The sequence below is a fragment of the Colletotrichum fructicola genome (assembly GCF_000319635.2).
Source record: "Colletotrichum fructicola Nara gc5 chromosome Unknown KSG_Nara_v1_contig12, whole genome shotgun sequence".
NCBI classification, from domain to species: domain Eukaryota; kingdom Fungi; phylum Ascomycota; class Sordariomycetes; order Glomerellales; family Glomerellaceae; genus Colletotrichum; species Colletotrichum fructicola.
This window is the reverse complement of record NW_027094062.1, coordinates 70,662-91,730: the sequence shown is the minus strand read 5'-3', so window position 1 is coordinate 91,730 and position 21,069 is coordinate 70,662. Positions and strand designations below refer to the sequence as shown.

Here is a 21,069-nt window from a genome sequence, read left to right as displayed (position 1 = left end):
CTAGCCTTGGTCAGGGGCTACGAATAAGCCGCCCTCCTCGTGTAGGTTCCCATCAAGTTCCTGCGTCGTGTTCTTCCTCGATGAGGCGATGCAATGCCGGCCGTCACGCGCAGCAAGTCCAGCCGCCGCCCGTCGGACAGCCCTCCGCCTGGTCTGCAAACCACGCCACGAAGACGGCGCCGCAAGAGTAGCATCACCACCAACAACAAGACGGAAGCCGACAGCGACAACAACAACAAGACCGAAAACGAAGACGACCAGACCGGCCAGGCCATCCAGCTCAACCTCCCCCTCGCTCTCCCGCCGCCCTTCAACCGCCAGCTGCTCTCACTCTGCTTCCACGCCTCCTGGCGCACCCGCCGCCGCCTGCGCATCCATTTCAGCAACCGCAGCGAGGTGCTTCTCGATGATGACACCTCCTCTTCCGACTCCTACTGCTCCGACCCGGACTCCGAACACCACCACCATAACCTGACCGTCATCGACTACGACCCCATCGCCGTCCCGTCACACCCCTCTGCCCGGCGCTGGCTCGTCCCCCTGATCATCGCATGCTTCATCGCCGGAGCCTTCATCCTTGCCGCCGTCCTGAGCTACTCCGACCTCCGATCCATCAAAATCATACCACTGCCACCGCCGCGCCCACGGCCGATCACGCTCCGCAACCTGACCACCCTCGTCCACCCCTACGCCCGCCTCATCCGCCTCCTCGACACCAACACCCCCGCCACACCTCTCCCCGCCGTGCAACGCGAGTTCACCGAGCTGTGCACCCTCGGACGCGCCCTCGCCATCCCCGCGGGCGTGTGCCATGATATTGTCGATCTGCTGGACGATACGAGTGTGCACCTCGCGCGCGTGCTGGTAGGCATCCGCGCGCGCGCTGGCCCGGGAAATTTGGTTGGTGCGTTGAGGGATACGGTGCTTCTGATGGCGTGGGGGATCGATAAACAGGTGCAGGAGCAACAGGAACAGGAACAACAGCAGGGGAACGGAGGTGGTGGCGAGGGTGTGTGGAACAGCACGGCCGAGGGCATCTTCCGCGCTGTGACGGCGCAGCTGCCCAACTGGTGGGACGACCATAACGCCCTCGCCGTGCCCTTGCAATCGGCCCTGGAGTCGCTAAGGCAGGCGAGGGGAATGGAAGGGGATGTACTGGGCGCGTTCAAACTCGCCGTTGGCAGCTTGGACCCGAATACCTTGTGAGTCGACTGCAGTCCCTGAACACCCAGGTCTTGAGGACCGCGTTGACTCTGTGACACACCACACAGCCCCGCCGAAGACGTCTTCTACGCATACGACCGCCTCTTCACCCCCCTCCTCCCGCGCCGCGACGCCCTCCTGACCCCGCTCGAGTCCGCGACAAGGATGCTGGAGGACGCGGCGGGAAGGGTGTACGACTTCAACGCGACGCTACACGGGGTACGCGCGGAGGCGAAGGAGGGGACACGCGGTGCATGTACGTTTGAGGGGCTCGAGGTGTTGCTTGGGCGGGTGAAGGATGCGCTTGCGGTGCTGGACTATGAGTTGGAGGCGGTGGGGGTGAGGCAGAGGCAGAGGCTGAGAGATGGTGAGGGTGGGGAGGAAGAGGCGAGGGAGGTGGAGGAGCGGAGACCGAGGAGGAGGAGGGAGAGGGAAGAGAGGGACAGGGAAGAGAGGGAGAGGGGGAGGAAGGCGTGGTGGAAGCTGTGAGTTAGATTGTTCAACATTGGGACATACAAACCTTGCATAGAGTGCGTGGGAGACTTAGCGGGCAAACGATGTATTGAAACGACCATGTAGACTAGCATCCCCTCGCTACTGAACATATCCAACATACCCAAACAACCCATGCTCCCTCATGGCCATCTCCGCCTCGACCATCATACGCTGCGCCGCGCGGTGCATCTCGAGCGCCCGCGTGAACGCCTCGCTGGGTTGGTGATGCTTGTCCGTCTCGCCCCCTTGTATAGCCTGTCTTGCATAATGATCCTGGATAACGTTTTTAGGTGCCATTTAAGGAGACCGTCAGGCATCTCTACGCCCAGTCAACTCACCACCTTGGGAATTACAGACTGAATGTACTTTATCGAATGCACCCGCTAGCCCTTCGGTGACATAAGCCGCCCTTCAGTCCGCCGTACCTCCTCCTGTCTGGACCATCCATGCCGCAAGCAGATCAACTTATGCCGAGCCTGAAAGGATGCACTATGATGACTCCAACATACTGGGGGATGTAACAAGGCCAAGGCGTGAATGCCGTCATGTTTGTCGGCGATTCTCGAGGTTGCTGAGTGTTTTTCTCGCTGTAGTTGCTGGGCGAGAACCGGAGGAGCCCGTTTGTAGGTGGGCCGAAGGTGCCACGCACGAACACACTTCAGAAGACGGTTTCCGGCCGTGCAAGTTTACCGTTGGATGCGTCTACCTTAAGCTGGAGTTTTTCTAGTGATTCCAGGCAGCTGATGAACCGCTTGCTAAAGCATATCGCGCAGCATGCCTCCGGGGTACTCCGGCGGTCGAGACACCAATGTAATTGCGACCGATCAATGTGAGTGCACTGTAATCAGTCAAAGCTTCGAGCAGAACTCTGTCCAGAGACGCCGAGCAATAGTTTTGCGTCGCTCAGGGATTGGTGTGCCGTAAGTGAGCATTTTGCCTCAACCATCCTGCTTCAACTAACAAAAACCAACAGTTCAGAGTCCACAACGTTGAAATCATATCGTGATCATCTAAGTCGTTCTCGGCGTCAAAGGTGGGAGTACTTCTGCAACGCTCCATGTCGTTTATACGCGAGGCAAGCCATTCAGCTCGATTCTATGTGTCGCAGCGACCCACGCAAGCCCAACCGTGAGAAAAGGTAATCTCCAAAGATCAAAAACACAAAAAAGAAGCTGGATGCCAATCGCTGACGGGAATTGAGCCCGACGTGGGGGTCGAACCCACAACCTTGAGATTAAGAGTCTCACGCTCTACCGATTGAGCTAGCCGGGCGACTGAACCCAACTTGTTTGATGGTTGGGGACGAGAGAAGCGCAAGTGGATTATGGCGGGTGGGCATCGGGGACGTGGGCGTCGGAGGTGAAAGAGGCGAAGCGGGCGCAAGCTAAATAAAACATTTAGATTCTGCGTTTATACTATGTGCATAGAGAAATTCTTGATAGGAAAGGACTGCTGTGGATTACTCAAGCCTCTCATTGAGAAAGAGCTACTTTTAGGCAAGACACTATGGCTGCTATTCTTCCCGGCCATTGTCTCTAATTTTCCGCATGGCCGTTGGGTCTCACGCATTTCGTCACTTCTATCTGTATCGTGATCGGTCTCGTTTGGCTTACCCGAAAGTCTCGGCATCTCCCGTGATGCCCATTGTGCCAGCATTAGCCGTTGAAGTTTTCGGTTTGAAGGGCGAGGATCTTGCTGATCTTGGAGCGTCCGAAGCTCGTCTTTATGCCAACTTCAAGCCCGTAACTTGTGAGAGATGAACGCCGATGCTTGCCCCGTGATCTCAGAATGGATTCAAGGACTGCACGAAGTCCTGAAAAGATCTGCATGTCTCTGCATCCACCAACAGAATTTGCTGCTGCCCGAGGGGCTATCAAGGACATCTATCCAGTTACCGGCGGTCAATCGATTTACCTAGCTACAAGTGTCGGGTAACCTGGCCATAAAGTGCAAAGTAGTGTGTGGCCGACCCCGTGCATGATTGGGGCCGGCATTCGGGGCTTGGACCTGGAGCGGGCTCCCAACCTTCACGGGTGGGGCTTTGCGTGGGTGGCTGACCAGGTGAAAGGTACCTGTCGCCGCCCGCCGATGGAAAATGCGACCATAAACGCCAGGATCAATGACAAAATCATGGTGAACACAGAAGAAAAAGATTCAGGCCTGGTCCTCACAGCCGCCTGCTAACGCATGGCCCCACTCTGCCTCTGGCGGTTCATCTGATTGGCCAGACGCGGCATTCCTGTGCGAAATTTCGCACATGCCCCACAATTGGGACTGAGAGGTCAGAAACGATTGGCCGAGTCGCCTTGACTGAACAAGTGCAAGGCACTGTGCAGCGACAGATGCCGCCACCGGCGTGTCTGACGCAGACGTCTGCTCCGGAGAGGTCCGGAAACGGGGACGGGAGTGTTGGAGAAAAAGGTTGACCCGGTCAAAACTGTCCCGATTCACAGATAGTATCCCTAGCCAATCACAGAACTCTGGCCTGTCAAAAGTCTTGGGTGGATGAAAGCGCATTTTGATTCGGCGCAGTCCATGTGTGAACATCACGCCCGTCGATGAGAACAACGCGCATGCAAACTCCAGGAATCGATTTCTGCATGTTCATCCCGCAATATTTAATATGCGCAGTCGCCTGAATCCAGTCGTCTTACAGAACGTAAGGTAAGGTAGTGAAGTACACATGCACGCCTGACAAGTTGGCCAGGGCTTGGAGGCTTGCGGAACATGACGACCACCCGGTTACATTGGGCCCGAAATCCAAGGAGGGGCCCGGGCTGCAGCGCTGGGCGGGGCGGTCAAATCCCCCTTACAAGACCACCTGCCGAATTCAAGCCTGGGATCGGCAGTTGGCCCCTGTAGCTACAGGGAACCTGCCCACTGAAAGGCACGTACCGCCACAGGCCCTCTCGTTGTGTCGACGCCCTGCTTCCAAACCAGAGACCAACACCTAACTAATCAACGCAGAAACGAAGCCGTCTCCTCGATAACCCTGCCCTAGAACACAATTTCCGCAGCGAGAATGATATGAATGTGCTGTAGATAAAAGTTGACGAGCATAACTCAGCCCCACCTCATAACGTTGCCTAAGGGAGAGGCTTTGCTGTCCAGGAACGCCGCGAAACCCACCTGGCTTTTGCCCAACAGCCACCCTCATCCACGCTGGCTAGATTATGATTTGGACGACCACACAGTGCACATCAACGCCTGGAATCACTTGAGCCGAGCCTGTTGCGGCAGAGCATCGGGCGCGGGTTCCGTCTTGTCTGCTGCGCTTGTAATACCGGCGCAAACTCCGAGTCGGCGGAGCAGGGGCATGCGGTTGGTGTGGTCACGGAGAACTTGGCTCTTGAATTATGCAAGAATGCACTACGGTGACAAAGGCGACCGGTATTGCGCAAAGCTGAAAACCCCTCCCAACGTTCTTCTGCCCTGCCGTGCATCTTTCATTCGTGTTCAAGAGGTGAGTCGAAGAAGCCAGCCCATATCAGCAACACCAAATAAAAAACGTTTGCTTTCCCAAAAGGACAAAAATTACAAGCCTTCTTTCGCCTGAATCCCTCCCTCTGGATGGCCACTTTCTTGGCATATACTCCCCCAGACGCATCGTCAAAATCGGCCATCTTGTCTCCGAACCCATGGTACTTGATCACCGTAGACCTGCCTAAAACCCCCGGCAAAGTTGCCATGCACAGGTTCCCGCCAGACTTTCCTTTTACTGGAATTGACTATCGCAGCCCAAAGCCCTTTGAAGGAGTCCCTGGGCGTGCGATGGATTTTCTTTGAGGTTCCCTTTGTTGTCTTGACCACAGCGATGCAGCCAAGATCCACACCAGGCATGGCTTGGATTTTCGCCATCTGCGAAGGTCGGTAGATGATTTCGAACTGTTCTCGGGGGGTTGAGGGTCGAGTGCCCAATTGATTGTGTCGGTATCATCGAAGAAAAAGGGATAGCTTCCTGTTTCCAGCACGAAGTCAGCTTTCGGTCTGGCGGTTTTGTCAAGAAAGGACGTCGGGCATAAACAGACCCGAAGCAAGGGGGCAGCCGGCTTGAGAGAAAGTGGTTGCACCGAGCCACTTCCGGATTCCAAGCAGCCATCGTGTTGACCAAACCATCTTCGTCGTGGTGAAAAATGCTTCGTTCCGAGACGTTGGCGAGCGCGGGTATAGCAGACATCAAGCTAACATCGCTTGATGGACTTCGTGCGGCTCTTTTCCATCGCAGATCGGGTTTGTGAACAGCTCCTCGGCCTGTTCGGCGAATCGGTGCTTGCATTCGTCTTGCGGACGGCGGCGGCGATGGACCGAGTGGGAGATGAATGATTGAAAACGTGCTGCTAGCTGGCTTCAAGCTTGTCGGCGACGCAGGTTCAGCAAAGTAACGGACTCAGACGGGCAGAAGGCAGACGGGCGGGGGGAAAGTCCGTGGTGGGCTTCTGATTCCTGTGAGGTGCTTGGAGAGGTGCTGACGATTTTGGAGATGCTGACGAAAAATCGTCAGCACCTCACCGGAAGGGCCCCGAAGGGAAAGTACCGCGCGACGTGCTGCCTGCTCGGCAATTGGTTACTGACAGCAGGAAGCTGTAGCCAGATGGCCCTGCAGATTTTGGGACCTCGTGCCTGCCTCTGTCCTTCGGACGCAGCACATGACGTCAGAGCTCTGCGCAGACATCTTGACCACACCCGAAAGCCTAATCTCTAAGGTAAGGTACGTACCGAATGGTTCCAATATTCCTTCCGCCAAGAAACGGTGAACTTGTCAGGAGCTGCGTGAGCTTCTGCACCCCCAAGAGGCCAAGTCTATCCAGAGGCATCTAAAGTCCCACGACAACAACCAAATCAACAAGATGGTGACAAGTCCGTCGACACATCCCCAGCCTCCGCCCCGGCCCTTAAAGGCCCGCACCCGGCACCCGCCATCCCCGACAGTCTGCCAACACTCCATCTCCAGCATGACCTCCTCCCATACCTCAACTGGCATCTAGTGCGCTTCGATTGCAAGCTCCCTCCCCATGGCACCCCAAAATCCGTCGTCGGATGAGACTAATAGACGGCTGCTTCTGTTGGAACCAACGGGGAACGCGGATCCAGAACGGGCATGCCGGTGCTCTGCTATAATGCGCGCGCAGTGAGTTGGTACCCTGTAAGGATTCGGAGCTGCGAGCAACAATCGCGACAGGCCCGACCCGGCTGATCCTGCTTTTTTAAATCCAGTTAGGATGATACATGCTCAATCATCCAAATTTGGGGTGATCCGTGCAAGGCAGCCCAACTCCCAAGGTATGGCACGAACTGAATGGTCCTCTCCAACCTTCTTTCCGAATAACCTCTCCCTCACCAACTGCATAACCAGCGATGACAGTCATTTCATCGAGCAGAAATATTTGGCTTTCGATGCGGTTGTGCATCCTAGCGGACCAAATCTGCCTCCTGTCAATCGTGTCTCGAGGCTTGAAACCTGTCTCCAAGGTCGCCAGCAAGTTCATCGACTCTGTTATCCTTGCACGAACCCCTGTGCTCCGAGATTCCATCAAGGTACGGTGGACCGTTCCAATGAGACCAAGCCGGAACACACCGAGATGAGGCTGCGCAGGTGCTTGGGTGAGTCCTTAGGTTCCTTCTCAAGGTGATGCATGTTCGCCCGGTGAAGTAAGGTACCCGCCCCACGCTACCTTCCAGGTTCACAGGAGACCTGCTACTGGATGTGCAGCTGCACCTTGTCGACCTGATTTCGACTTCCTCGCGTGCCTTTGCCTTGCTGCGGATGAAGGCCACCACGCGCAGGTCTTCCATCCCTGCTGTCTGCCCCAAGACGCAGCCCAAGGGAAAAGCCTCCGTCTTCATTCGAGACGTCTTCTGCACAGTTTCATCTTGCCGCCAACCTCTATCACTTCCAGCCCGCTCCCATTTGCGTCCATAACAACCTTATTTAGGATGCCGACGCTCGAACTTGGACACCCTTTTCATACTTTCGTGCAGCAGGGTATCGCCTGCGGGCACACCTTTCTGACCGCTGCATGACCCTGATGAAGACATCTTCGAGGGCCAGGATGGAAGAGCAACCTCTATGGCAAACCTATGGGGTATATAGAGAGGGCGCGAGCCGCCTTGCTTTCAGGGGTAGCTCCCCTTCCGCAGAACCCAACTTCAACCACTCCAATTCGCGTCCGCAACAACCTCGTCTGGATGCGGTGACCTTATAACACGCTCAATATCCGTCCCAAATTCCAAAGTATCTCTCCGAGCATGGGTGGGCGATGCATACTGGATTAAACCAGAGACTCGTAATGGAAATTGATGAAAATGGAAATACTTGAATTGGTGGAGGGACACTCAGGCGATATCACATTTTTGATCGTCAAGAACGAAGATTGATAGCCATGAGCCCGACGAGACTTTTGCAAGAGTGAGATTGGAGGCGAAATAACATAACCCTCAATATACGGCGGGGTGTTGGTCAGGCCAGATTGCTGATCATAACTTACTTTTGCTGCGGCTTTGAAGGCGAGCGGGAGTAGAGATGCCTTTTGCGTCCAGCTTGAAGCCGATGGCAGCGAATGGCGTACGAATGATGGCATGGTGTGAGAGGAAGAGATGTTGATACTTGCCCCAGGCAAGGGGTCAGCTGTTGGTTTCCTGGTTTTGGACTTCAACGTGGATACTAAGAATGCGACATCTATTCATGTCTGGCTAAAGATCCTACTACCGTCCTGTTATACCAGGCGTAGCCAGAGTCTGAGCATGAACCGCATTGACTTTCCCATGGACTCAGTTGTCAAGGTCTGCTGGTCGGGACGCATGTGGGGAGAGAGACAGCAATCAGTTGGAGTTAGTTTGCAAGTACTATCAGGGATCATACCAGCACAAGGGCGGCGAAATTCGGACTCTGCAACCTCCTCGTGGTGCCGCCTGGGAACCTATCTTTTCTAAAGGTAGAGCCAGTGCAGAGACGTTACGGCGCGCAAGTGCAAGTGGTGGCGGGCGCTGCGCACGAAGTTTTTCTGGTGCGGCGGAAGGGCGGGATCGGACCAGAAGTGAGGGATTTTGGCGTCGCACAAAAATTTTCACACGCGCCACCAACCACCAAAACACCAGCAAAATCGACAGATATCGAGAGACCGAAAACCGAAATGCGAACGCGAAGCTGCCCAATTTCGAGGGAACTAGGTAAAAACCACCCGACACTGCTTCTCGGGGCAGAGACAGGGCACCCTCACGCCTCCCAGATCTGGGAAATACCTCCAGACAGACAGACACTGAGGCGGGTTAGTCATGGGATAGATGGAGGCTACGCCGGCTGGGTAGCCCTCAGGACAGCCTAGGGCAAGACATGGTCGGCCTGCCGAAAACCAGCTGTGAGGCTGGAAGCACGGTCGGAGACGGCGGCGGGTAACGGGAAGCTGGCCCGGGGGGTTGTGCCCTCGGACAACCAGTGGGCCGTAGCAAACACATTCGAGCAGCAGGCTACAGAAAGGAAACAACCCCGACTCGCACTCGGGCTGCTGGAGGAAGGAGGGTGTTGAAGAATTGCCCCTAGGGGGACCGGTCGGATATGGTATCGCCTTAGGGCCCGGCCTCCGGGCCCGGCCCTCACTCGGATCGTACCCGGGGTATCACGGCATAACGGGAGGAACGCTTGGGTCACCGCTCGCGCCGGGATGGCGCCGCGCGCTTTGGAAGCTGGTAGGGTGTCGCTATTGTGGACTGGACGTAGGGGAGGACCTGATAAGGGGTGTGTTTGGCTCGAGAGGACGGACGCGCATGTCGGTAGGCTTAGAGAGGGATATGCCCTTGCGGCCTGCTTAAGGTGCAAACTTCTATTTGGGTGGCTAAGGACTGGGCGGTGGCGAGCCGGTGGTCTGGACGTCCGCTAAAGGGGCTGGCTACCCCTTTGACTATTAGGACCCCTAGGTACTGAGAGGGCTCCAGTAGACTCTCTCTCCCTGTTTTGGGGAAAAGGTTAGGGATTGCGGACTGTAGGAAATAGAAGATCCTACCACCACTACCTACCCAGCATACCCCAGCTACCTCAAGCAGCAGGGTCCAGCGGGTAGCTCAGAAGCCTGATTATAACGTTATTAATGCCTACACCCACCTCGACCTCGACTCGGAGCAGTAGGCTCAGGACGGCTCCCCCACGGGTATTACGGGTCGCCCAGTGTAACGTGGGGAAGAGAAGCCCAGCTCATACAGCTCTTCTAGAGCTCTGCTGGGCAGATCAGATCGATATAGTCCTGATCCAGGAACCCTGGATAGGCTATAGAGATAAGATGCAGATTAACACACACCCAGGCTTTAACTCCTACGTACCAGTTGACTTCTGGAACAGCAGAGACACAAGGCCTAGGGTTATGACCTACACACGCAAAGGTCTAAGGCTGCAAATACAGCAACAAAGGCCTACCCAATCAAGAGATATCTTGTGGGTGAAAGTTGGCGACCTCACTATTATGAATATATATAGGCCGCCAGATGAGCCTATAAACCAAGCAACCAGCCTCCTTCTAGATTACCAACCGCCAGAGAGAGCCCTTATTGCTGGGGACCTTAACGCCCACCACTCCTCATGGGAACCTGGGTCCCCTAGCCGAAATCGAGGAGACGATATTGCAGAATGGGCGGAAGGCTACGATCTTCTGTTTATTGGGGAGGTTGGGGCCCCTACCCATACCCACGGGCATACCCTCGACCTAACCCTCTCAAATATCCCCTTTACTGAGGCTTATATCAGCCCACACCTACACCCAGGGGCTGACCACGAAGCCATCACAACAATTATTCCTATGAGTAGGGCCCAGGAACAGGGACGCCAGGCTAACCAGCTCTCAGTACCAGAGTCAGCCCTACCACGGCTGATCGACCTAGTAAAGGCTGGGGCTACAGCCTTACCTACTCTAGGGGAACTGCCCAGCCCAGCAGAGCTAGACACCCTAGCTGCCCAACTGGTCAGCCTCTTCTATACAGCTATTCAAGCTGTAGGCAAGAGACGGACTAATCAGGGTAGGGGAGCCCCCTGGTGGACAGAAGAATGCTCAGTAGCCCACCAAGCTGCTATTAAGGCTAGGCGCCAACAGGCCCAAGAACCTGGGCTGGTCATACCTCCCCCTATCCTAGAGGAACAAAAGGTCTTCTTAACAACCGTTAGAAGGGCAAAACGCGCCTACTGGACTACTAAGGTTGAAGAGGCTAAGACAGACCAAGATCTATATAAGATCATAGGCTGGCGGAAGTCAAGCCTAGCAGTTAAAGCTCCGCCTCTAATAGTAGAAGGAGAGACGATCAGCAACACCTACGACAAAGCCCAAGCCTTACGAAAGGCCTTACTCGAACGGTTTAGCGCTAGAGATGACCTACCTGGGAACCCTTTTGCTATCCCAGTGGTCACAAGGCGTCTTATACCCTGGCAGGATACAGTTAGTATAGAGGAAGTACGCCAGGCTACTCTAACAGAGACTACAACCCCTGGGACTGATAGGATTACTACAAAGTTACTACAATGCACCTGGGGTTTAGTAGCTAGGCCTATACAGCAGCTCTTCCAGGCCTGCGTACAGGTAGGCTACTTCCCTAGACCCTTCCGCAAAGCGGAGGTTGTTATGATCCAGAAACCGGGGAAAACAGACTTCTCTAAGACTGGGTCCTGGCGCCCGATATCTCTATTATCCTGCTTAGGCAAAGGCTTAGAGCGGTTGATAGCAAACAGGATGGCCTACCTTACCATCCTAGAAGGGGTCGCCAGCCCACAGCAGGTTGGAGCCTTACCAGGGAGGGCTGCAGTCGACCTGACAACCTGCCTAACCCATGAGATAGAGAGGGCTCTAGATGCAGGGCTTACAGCCACGCTAGCAACAATGGACGTTAAGGGGGCGTTTGACTCCGTTCTACGAAACCGACTTATTATCAGGCTACGGCAGCAGGGCTGGCCAAGCAGCCTGATCAAGCTGATCTACACCTTCACCTCTAGCCGAACAGCCCGGGTCAGGCTAGAGGATACTACTACAGAGGACTTCCCTCTATCCTGTGGACTACCACAAGGCTCTCCGCTGTCACCTATCCTCTTCCTGCTCTATATAGCTGATATCCTAGCTGATGATCAGAAGCTACGGTTTGGCTATGCAGATGATATAGGCTTAGTAGCTACTAGCCCCTCGCTAGGAGAGAACGCTACAGCCCTAGGCCAGGAGATCACCAGTATCCTCAGCTGGGGAACAGAAAATAAGGTCGCCTTTGACCCAGCTAAGTGTGAGGCAATCCACTTCAGCAGAAAACATAAACAGACAACAAACCTACCCGATATCCAAGCGAGAGGCCTGACTATTAAAGCCTCAACAAAGCCTGTAAGATGGTTAGGGGTCTGGTTTGACAAGAGACTCACCTTCCAACACCATGTAGGAATAAAGGTAGCAGCAGCAAAGAAGGTAGCCTATTTCCTACAGCACCTTACAAACACAAAAGGGGGGCTCCCAGCAGCTGCAGTCCGAAAAGCAGCTATTGCTTGCGCCCTCCCGATAGCCTTATATGGAGCGGAAACCTGGTATGCAGGCCTGACTAAGCCAGCTCTAAGCAGCAACAACAGTACTAGTAGCAGTACTGCTTCACAGATAGCTACAGTTGGCACAGGGCAGAAGGGTCTAGCCTGTAGAGTCGGAAGAGTTCTTACAGCAGCAGCAAGGGCTATCCTACCTGTCTGGAGGACCACACCAACCAGTGCCCTCATCCGAGATGCTGGCCTACCTACAGCAGAGGTAGCCCTCGAGGCAGCGCGACTACGCTTCGCTACACGCCTACAGAAGGTTGACCAACAACATCCCTTGGTCCCAAGGCTTCTACAGCCAGGGCGGCAGCAGACCAGGCTCCAAAGGACAGCTGGCCTCTTACCTAAGTGCCCAAGGCCAGCACTTCTACAGCCGCAATACCTCCCAGGGTCCTATAACCTTATAGTTACACAGACGAAGGAAGTAGCAGCCAGGATCTTCCAGGCCTGGCTCAAGACGGTGCCAAAAGAGCATACTATCGTCTACTCAGATGGCTCTAAAGCCCCTGATGGCGCTACAGGATTTGGCTTTGTCATCTACCGTAAGAATAAACGCATAGCCCAGGGCTGCGGACGCCTCGGCATAGCAGAAGTATTTGATGGCGAGGCCGAAGGGGCGAGGGCAGGGCTCCGACGGGCCCTCCTTACCTCCCAGGGCCAGCCTATACATATCTGTATCGACAATACCAGCGTTATCCAGGGGATCCGAGGCATGGCCCCAGACTCCTCACAAGCTGCCTTCCTTGAGATCCAAGAGGCAGCTAGGATATACAACATACAAACCCACTGGTCCCCAGGGCACCAGGGTATCAAAGGAAACGAGGAAGCAGACATCCTAGCTAAGGAGGGCACAACCCTGCCAGTCCCTAGGGGCCAACTAGCTACCCTATCAGGGATCAAACGGCTTGCTAGAGAGCGAATATACCGCCAGCATAGAAGATGGTGGAAGCAAGAGGCAACGTCCTGCCACACCCAACTAGGGCTAAAGGCTTCCCTCGCCTGCCCTCCTGAACTGACCCTGCCACGGGCGATCCTTCACCATCTCCTGGCAGCCCGTTCAGGGCATGGAGACTTCGAGCAATATCACCAACGCTTCAACCATACAGAAGCACTACTTACCTGCTCCTGCGGGGAGGCAAAGGCAGTAGACCACCTAGTCTACTGCCGAAAGACCTTAGTGAGGCGGCTTCAGTGGCCCACCCTCCACCCTTCTAGTTCACAGGAGCCTATAGGGCCTATAGGATCTCTTGAGCAGTACTATAAGGGGCTAATTACTGATCATGAAGGCTTCCAGGCCTTTCTCTCCGTGACAGACTTCTTCCAGAAGATCTGCCCGCGGTACTAGGGACTAGGTCTTGACCTAGACCTTAGTAACAACCCCCTCCTCGTAGAGGATCGGAAGACCACAACGGAACTAGGGAACCAGCGGGAACTAGGGACAAATAGAACACATAGTAGCCCACGGGCAAGATTTGGAGGACGTTAGGAAGAGGCGTGTACTGTAGAGTATATAGCTTGAGCCGGCGACCCTCCACGCCATATACCCCTCGGGAGGTCGGCCGCAAGGGCGGCTGCGCCCTTGCCGCCACGGCGTTAAATATAACAACAACAACAACAATCATACCAGCACAAATCAATGCCTGGACTTTTGACAATATGCTTCCCCGCCATCTGCTTTCTTAGCTCATGGGCCATAACGCTTCGTTCCGAAGCTAAGCGGAATGAATCTTCAGACAGGCCGACGAGGAAGATCCATCGAACTGAACATAGATGGGTTACAATTCCGGGACCAACAAGATGGGCAAATCATCTCAAGTGGACCCGTCTAGAAGACATGGCTCATGAAGAATGAGAGTGATGAGTGAAAGTGACGGATGTGAGTGAATGAAAGTGACGATTGGGAGTGACGATTGGGAGTGACGATTGGGAGTGACGATTGGGAGTGACGATTGTGGAATGACGATTGGGAGTGACGAATGATAGTGACGAAGAGAGTGACGAAGAGAGTGACGAAGAGAGTGACGATGAGAGTGATGAATAAGAGAGACGATGAGAGTGACGAATGAGAGAGATGATGAGAGTGACGAACGAAAGAGACGAACGCAAGTGACGAATGAGAGTGGCGAACGAAAGTGACAAACGAAAGTGACGAACGGAAGGGACGAAAGTCAAGAGAAGGATTGACTTCCAGGGCCGCTCCATTTACCTCACAAACTATCTAAACTAAGGAAGCAGCAAGACCGCCACAGGCCTGCAATTCGACAACTCCTAAAACCGCATGATGAAAACCCGACTGGGCGCGGCAGAGAAGGTTAGAATGAGAAGCAGACCGACACCTGAAGATGACGGGTTACAGGAATTAAATGCAAAAGGAGAAGAAAACTTGCAGCAAGATGAACGGGAAAAGGTTCGTGCCTTAGCTTGGTCTCCCTGTCTTGTGTCCCAGGAAATTAACGCTGAAGCTTGGGCGGCGTCTGCATGTGTCCAAAGCCGCAAAGTGTCTCCCATCGGCAACAGGTCTGGCTGTCGCCCCGAACCATTCAAAACTGGGAATGAATACCACTAGGTCGCTGATGCTCTGTTGCGTGACGTGAGACTGTCCGCTAGCAGGCGTGCAATATCGGATGTGTTGGACGTGCACAATCAATGACAGCACTTGGACCTCAGTGTGCTGATTGTTGTTCCGGGCGGAGATTTGTCTTTCCACCAGTGGATTCAAGGTTCTGACTGGCAGTGTTGGTGTGGCGCCGTGGAGATGTTTTCGGCCACCATTCTTTTTGGCCCCGGTCAAGCCTTGACTTTTGACCATCAATTCATTGCCCTGAGTAAGTCACGTCAAGTGAAGGCTTTCAATTTCTTGCACAATTTCAAGCAGCCGTGAAATGTGCGCGTGTCTCAGTGGGTGGCGAAGGCGGAGGCTCGGATAGCGACCATGTCACTGAAGCTACAGGGGCCAACTGCCGATTTCAGGCCTGAATTCGGCTTGGGAACTGTTAGGGGGGATTTGGATGCCCCGCCCAGCGCCGTAGCTCCCACCCTCAGTGGATTAGTAGCTGGCACGCCTTGCCCTGTAGCGCCCTGTAAATTTCGACGGGGAACTCAACCTTAGCGGTCCCCTCCCCTTGATGGCAGCTCACCACCCGACTTGACTCGCGAAATTCCCATCCCAACCTCGCCCTGATATCTTCCGCCTCCTGTCCAACACTGCCTAAGTGAAGTCTGCATAGTTCAAGACTAGGAGTACCGAAGTACCGAAGAGAATGTGAGAATAGGAACGAAGTCTTGCAAGCCTTCGACGTGATCTACCATGATTCGACCTAAAAAGGAACCGGAATTAACCCGGAATGAACCCGTGATGTGTCCGGGGACCAAAAGCCCCGAGGGGAGTGATGCAATTGAATGTGCACACTCAAGATCCGACGACCATTTCTCCGAGACTGCTGGACTTATGATGGATGGGTGCTCACGTTGGCCTGACCTTCGCCTTTCCCTGGCTCTACTAGTCTGCGGCATGGCGTTCATGACCAGCGCGAACACAAAGAAAGGGATTTTTTTCGATCAACCGTTCATTTGTACCTAACAAGTCGAAGCCGTTCCGGCCTCTAGACGGAGCATAGTCACGCCAAGTTCGTTTCCGCGCCCTAGAAGTAGATGCTCAGGCTGTGATTGTGTTCTGGGTTTTGATGCTTAGCTTGCTGGCATCCCAGGCGCCAGCGCAGACACTCATAGTCATCAACCTTCCCATCTACCTCCCATTCTTTTATAGAATGTATTCTTTGGGGCTTTGGAGTTACTCTCGCGCTCAGCATCACACCGAACGATTGGCAAAGGGCAATTGACATGGAACCAACTTTCAGCCTTATACGCCGAATATTTATGTTTATCAAAGTGTGGCTTCTTTCGGTTGTCCATCAGTCAAACATCTCCTGAGATCGGCTGCAGTCGCAGAGTGCCACATGTACGCCGCAGTTCTAGCAACAAGGCATCTCGTTATCTGCACTATAAAGCCTCAGAGTTTGAGTGAAAGTTGACAATGTGGACTTTCATTGAAATTTGAAGCTCTCACAACGCCATAAGTATGTCCATAATGCTAGCCATCAGGTCTCCTAGTGTGTCCTGTTTCTTTGGAGTTGAACGCTCGACAACGAAGACTATACTGTGAGTGTTTGAATGTTTCTTCCTTCTGCTACTCTTGTTTCATCTTTGCTAGAAGACATCAGTTAGACTACGAACTGAAAGCAAGAGGAGTGATGTGGGAGTCCGCGCCTCCATCCATCTATTCAGCTGCATGAGTATTTGACATACCTACCTCAGGAATGAAGCCAAAGTCTGGCCAATGCCCAGATTCGTGCTCTTATGTGACGGGTAAAGGCCAACGATAAGCTTTCGCAACTGGCACAAGGAAGACGACCGTTTGAGTTGGAAAACTTACATCAGCAATGGCCCATCTCCCCAGCAGAGAGGATCAGAGTGGAAAGCACCTTCTGTCATAACCTAACCAAATAGCAGCGTCAAACCCGCCGGATAGAAACATTCACCAATGGTTCTCGCGCCCTGAAATCAGACAAGTCCATCTTTGCATGCACGGGCGATTCTCAGGCGATCTCAGCACTAGTGTGCTGGCTTTAATTGCCGCCGTCGTCGCCAGAATGCATGAAAGGAGCTTGGGTATTCTTGTGATGCCATGATCCAGCATTGTCGTCAGTCAACAAAGTACTCACTCCGCAGCGTTTCACTGACTGCACCTTTCCTTTATGACATTAGCCCTTTTCTCTGCGAGGCGAGGTAATACAAAATCAAAGTTAGCTTTCAGTTGCAAAAAGAAGTGGTATGTAGACTGACTAACAGATTTGTGAGGACCAGATGGCTTTTCAACATTCGAAACTCTTTCTCTCCATAAAAATCGGAACACAGCTAGCCTCAATACTCCACGACATCGTTTCCATCAGAAGCAAACCTCACACTGCAGTAAACATAAAGACAGGGGTCTTCCAAAGCCATGCCCCCCTCCATCTCCATTGCCGAGGATGTCAAATTCGCCACGATTTTCGCCTGCTGAACAATTTGACTTAATCTGGAAGTGCAGCACTTCCAGCCGCAACTCCAGTTCGCGAATTCCCTGGAGCTGGAAGTGCCGTCCAGAACGACCGACCGCGGTATTTTACATATGGACGTAGTGCCAATTGCGAGGCCATGAGACCTTCTCATGCGAGACAGGGTTGCTGAATACCAACAATCACCGTGAACTATGGTCAATATGTACATTGGGCCAGAGCATACAACATGACCGATGCATAGAGTTCCTCACATCAGTGGTGTTCTGAGGCTTTCTGCACGTCATATGCCCCTCTTGCTGAAAGGATCAGCCATGATTGTGGAGTAAGTAAAGACGAACGGATGTTTCAGCAGGCATGAGTTGTTCTCTGGGCCTCAAGGAACTTCTTTCTCGAACTCAATGACAACTAGCAATGGTCTTGGAGACAGCTACTCGACGCGGTCGAGGGTCTTGTGGCCTACTGCACTGACAGGGCGGCGAAGCAGTCGGTGGAGAGTCTCAGCGGCTGCTGCGTAGGAATCGTCAATATTTACACTGCTAACCTAAAGATAACGGCTCAGGTGGTTGGCTGAGGAGACATGATGCTGATCTCAAGTATGTTAGTCGGAGAGCTAGAGACATTAACGACCGCGAGGTCAAGCAGGCAGCGGTGGTAAATACATGAGTGATGATTCGGAGCGAGACCAGCATCTATCCCAACAAAGGCCCCACGGACCTTGCATGAATGAGGGGATAAGGGCACGCAACAGAAGTAAGTCGAAGAAGAGCCAAGACTTTTAGTGTTTCGTCAACCATGCAAGGCAGTAAAATCTGCTTAAGTCTTTGATTGTCCCCAAAACTCCAGGCGTTGGGGGACCCAATCTTTACAGTCGTCTCCGGTTCAAGAAGCTCCTCCTTGGCTAGATTAAGCCGGCCGAAAAGCATGTACAGTAAGGCTTTGACGAATGTCTTTCCAGTACTTGCGAATGATTGCGTGCTGATGGAAGGCAAAGATGATGCTGTCATTCAGCGTTGGAAGAAGACCGATGGGTCCCTTGCCGATACAGGCCACAAGATCGGCACAAGCAGGCCGAGAAAGCGAGAAGGTAGAACGGTGATTGACGGCTCGGGTCATCTCGGGCGCGCGTAAATTGCAATAACACGCGAGACGCTGACAAGAGCGAGGGACAATTGCGTTGGGCGGGCGAATTGCGAAGCTGGAAGCCCGGCAAGAAATCCAGTGCGGTGTTGGCTGAACTTTCTTGCGGGCGGATGGATGCGACACACCCACGAGCAAGTGTGATGGTCTTCAGGGTGGCTGTAGGGAGCGGAAACAATTAGCGAATTGATGTCACGGTAGTGCGACCCATGGCAAACATACCTCTTCTTGCTGACACGAGATGGTCAAAAACTCGAACGTTGTGGTTGCCGAAGGTCCCGGCCTGCAAGGTCGAGTCGCCACCAATGTCGTGGTGGTTTGCTTGAGCGGCATTTAGTATCGGTCCATGAGAACTCGGCGACAGCGCTTCTTATGCGGGATTCATCGAGCTTTGGCACTCGACAACCTCATTCCAAGGCCCAGCAAAGTTTGGCCCAACTTGCTTTCGGGCCAGCTGGTCGCGTGAGGCGTGGCTTGGTTCAGGTCTTCTGGCCCTTTGGCATACGTTGCTCCCATTGAACAGAGCATTTAGCTTTGGCCTTACTCGATATCAAATCCTTCTACTGCTCGAACATGCTGATATGGACCTTGTAGTTGTCTTGGAGGACTTCGGTCTGTCTTTCCCATTATCGCCGTTTGTTTTTCGTACCTTCTGGTCTTCCTGTTGTCGGGTTTCGGATCGCATTTGATTTGGCTGTTTGAGAAGTATTCGGATTGATTATCCGCATCAGTGTTTCAACAAGCCTGTCCGAAATACATTAGCAAAGGAGCTTGCCGCCTGGGAAATTTGCAAGAAGGCTCCAAAAATACGATTGGGTAGAAGGAGGAAGTTTCTCTATCCATCGTATCCCGGGAGCTGAATGAAGACAGCAGGCAGGCTGGGTGCGTCGCGGACGCAACCAGACGGTGAACATTCGAGCCAGCCTGATGTCAGTTGATGAGTGTAGACTTTGGGATGGTTTTAGAATTGGTCTCGGCATACGTAGAGTGTAGGGCGTAGCTTCTTGCATGGCGTCCTCGTCCTACTTTAGTAGCGGCTGTAGTCGGACCAGTTGGGTGCGACATCTCGACGGCGTTTGTTGGAAACGAGTTGCGATCCGCCCCGCCCGGCTGAGGATGCATGCTTCTCTGCGCTGATTTTGTGCTGAAGTTTGATTTGCCATCTCTCCGGCGATGTCCCCTGGATTGATGTGTTGATATAAAGGACTGGCTGAGAGCCTGCTGAGGGACCGTTGCGGCGTGGGTAGAAGGGTGCTTTTGCTGGCCATTCAGGCAGAAGGTGTAGCCAGGAAGATCGGCGAAGTTCCTGAATGTGCTCTTCTCGAGCAGGATGGAGTCGGGAGGGGCTCAAAGGCTGCAGTGGCCGGACCTCCAGCCCGGAATCGGAGGCCGACTTGCAAGCAGGTAGGAGGAGAAACCAATGGCGGCACAGGCGGAGCTTGGAAGCGGAGGGCCACGATGGAATCTTGACCGAGTAGATTGAGGATGGTTAGGTCGTGGATGGCTAGAGAGGGAGGAGGGTAGTCATCGAGGAGCTGCGGGCAATGTGCTGAAGCGATCGTCTTCCAGCGAGAACATACGACATAACCCGAGAGGCTTGGTCGAGAGGATGGTAGACGGCGAGATTGGGGTAGAAACTGTCGGCTCGTGTTGGCACGTTATCCAACGAAAGGTGGTCCATCTGCTCGGACAAAAGAAGGGTCAGGAATGGCGACCGGTCGAACATGCATTCTCACCGAGCGCAGACTGGAAATTGGACCACTCGACCAATGTTCGTTGCTTTGTGCGGATGTGGATGGGGATGATGCCCTGGCTTGATTCGGGTGCAGCGTCATGCAGAAATCGATGTGGGAACGGCTGAGATGAAGAAGGTCCCCCCATTCCATAGCAATTACTTGGAATGCCACAGGCAGTCTGCAGTGCAGGCACCTTGGTGAGGAAAGGCAGCTGCGCCTGAGAAGCTGCGCCTCAGTAGCTGCGTCTGAAGCCACACTGCATCCAAACAGGAGCATGTGGTCCGCTCGAGAGAAGGAAGCCACCTCCTTACAGTCAATGGTCGAACAGTCCAGGCTCGCACTTTCCGCTGGTGCACTACCCTCCGACTGGCCTGCTCTTATAATACCGACGGTATCCTAAGGTGATTGGCCTGTCCTTATGATACCGACGGTATCCTAAGGGTGAATCGTCTCTCTGATTGGCCTGCTCTTACGATACCAGCAGTATCCTAAGGCTAGCCATTCACATCACTGGTATCAGTGAACCACGGACACGAAGGCTGCACGCCCCGCTGCGCCATTCGTGCTTTGGATCGCCCCAGCCCTTTTATTTGCAAATACTGCAAGTTTGTGAGCCAGAGATGGTGCGCAGGGCAGATTGAGCGATTATCAGAAGGTGGTGTCTTGGCTGCTGAGTCGGCGTTTGGTTTTCTGGTGTTCACGCGGCGACTGCGTGGTCAACAATGGATGCGACCGTCTGCACGGGCCTTGGGTCTGTTTCCAGTCTGGCTGTGCTGACAATCCCCCGAGTCGCGAGTCCTCAGAGCAGAACATTTCAATTTTCTCTCTGGTCTGGTGAACCGTCATATTCATCTCCCTGACGCTTTTGATGGATTCGATCCGGAAAGGTGGACTTGGATGATGGATA

At 53.8% G+C, this 21,069-nt stretch overlaps 1 protein-coding gene across 1 annotated transcript; it reads left to right on the top strand.

The window, feature by feature from the left end:
* Positions 1-93: 93 nt before the first annotated feature.
* On the top strand, positions 94-1,692 carry CGGC5_v017277 (uncharacterized protein; the record flags this gene model as incomplete). The annotated part of the gene is made up of 2 exons (XM_032027685.2): positions 94-1,202; positions 1,272-1,692. The coding sequence occupies 2 exons, from the start codon at positions 94-96 to the stop codon at positions 1,690-1,692; spliced, it is 1,530 nt and encodes a 509-aa protein (XP_031875954.2).
* Between the last annotated feature and the right edge of the window lie 19,377 nt (positions 1,693-21,069).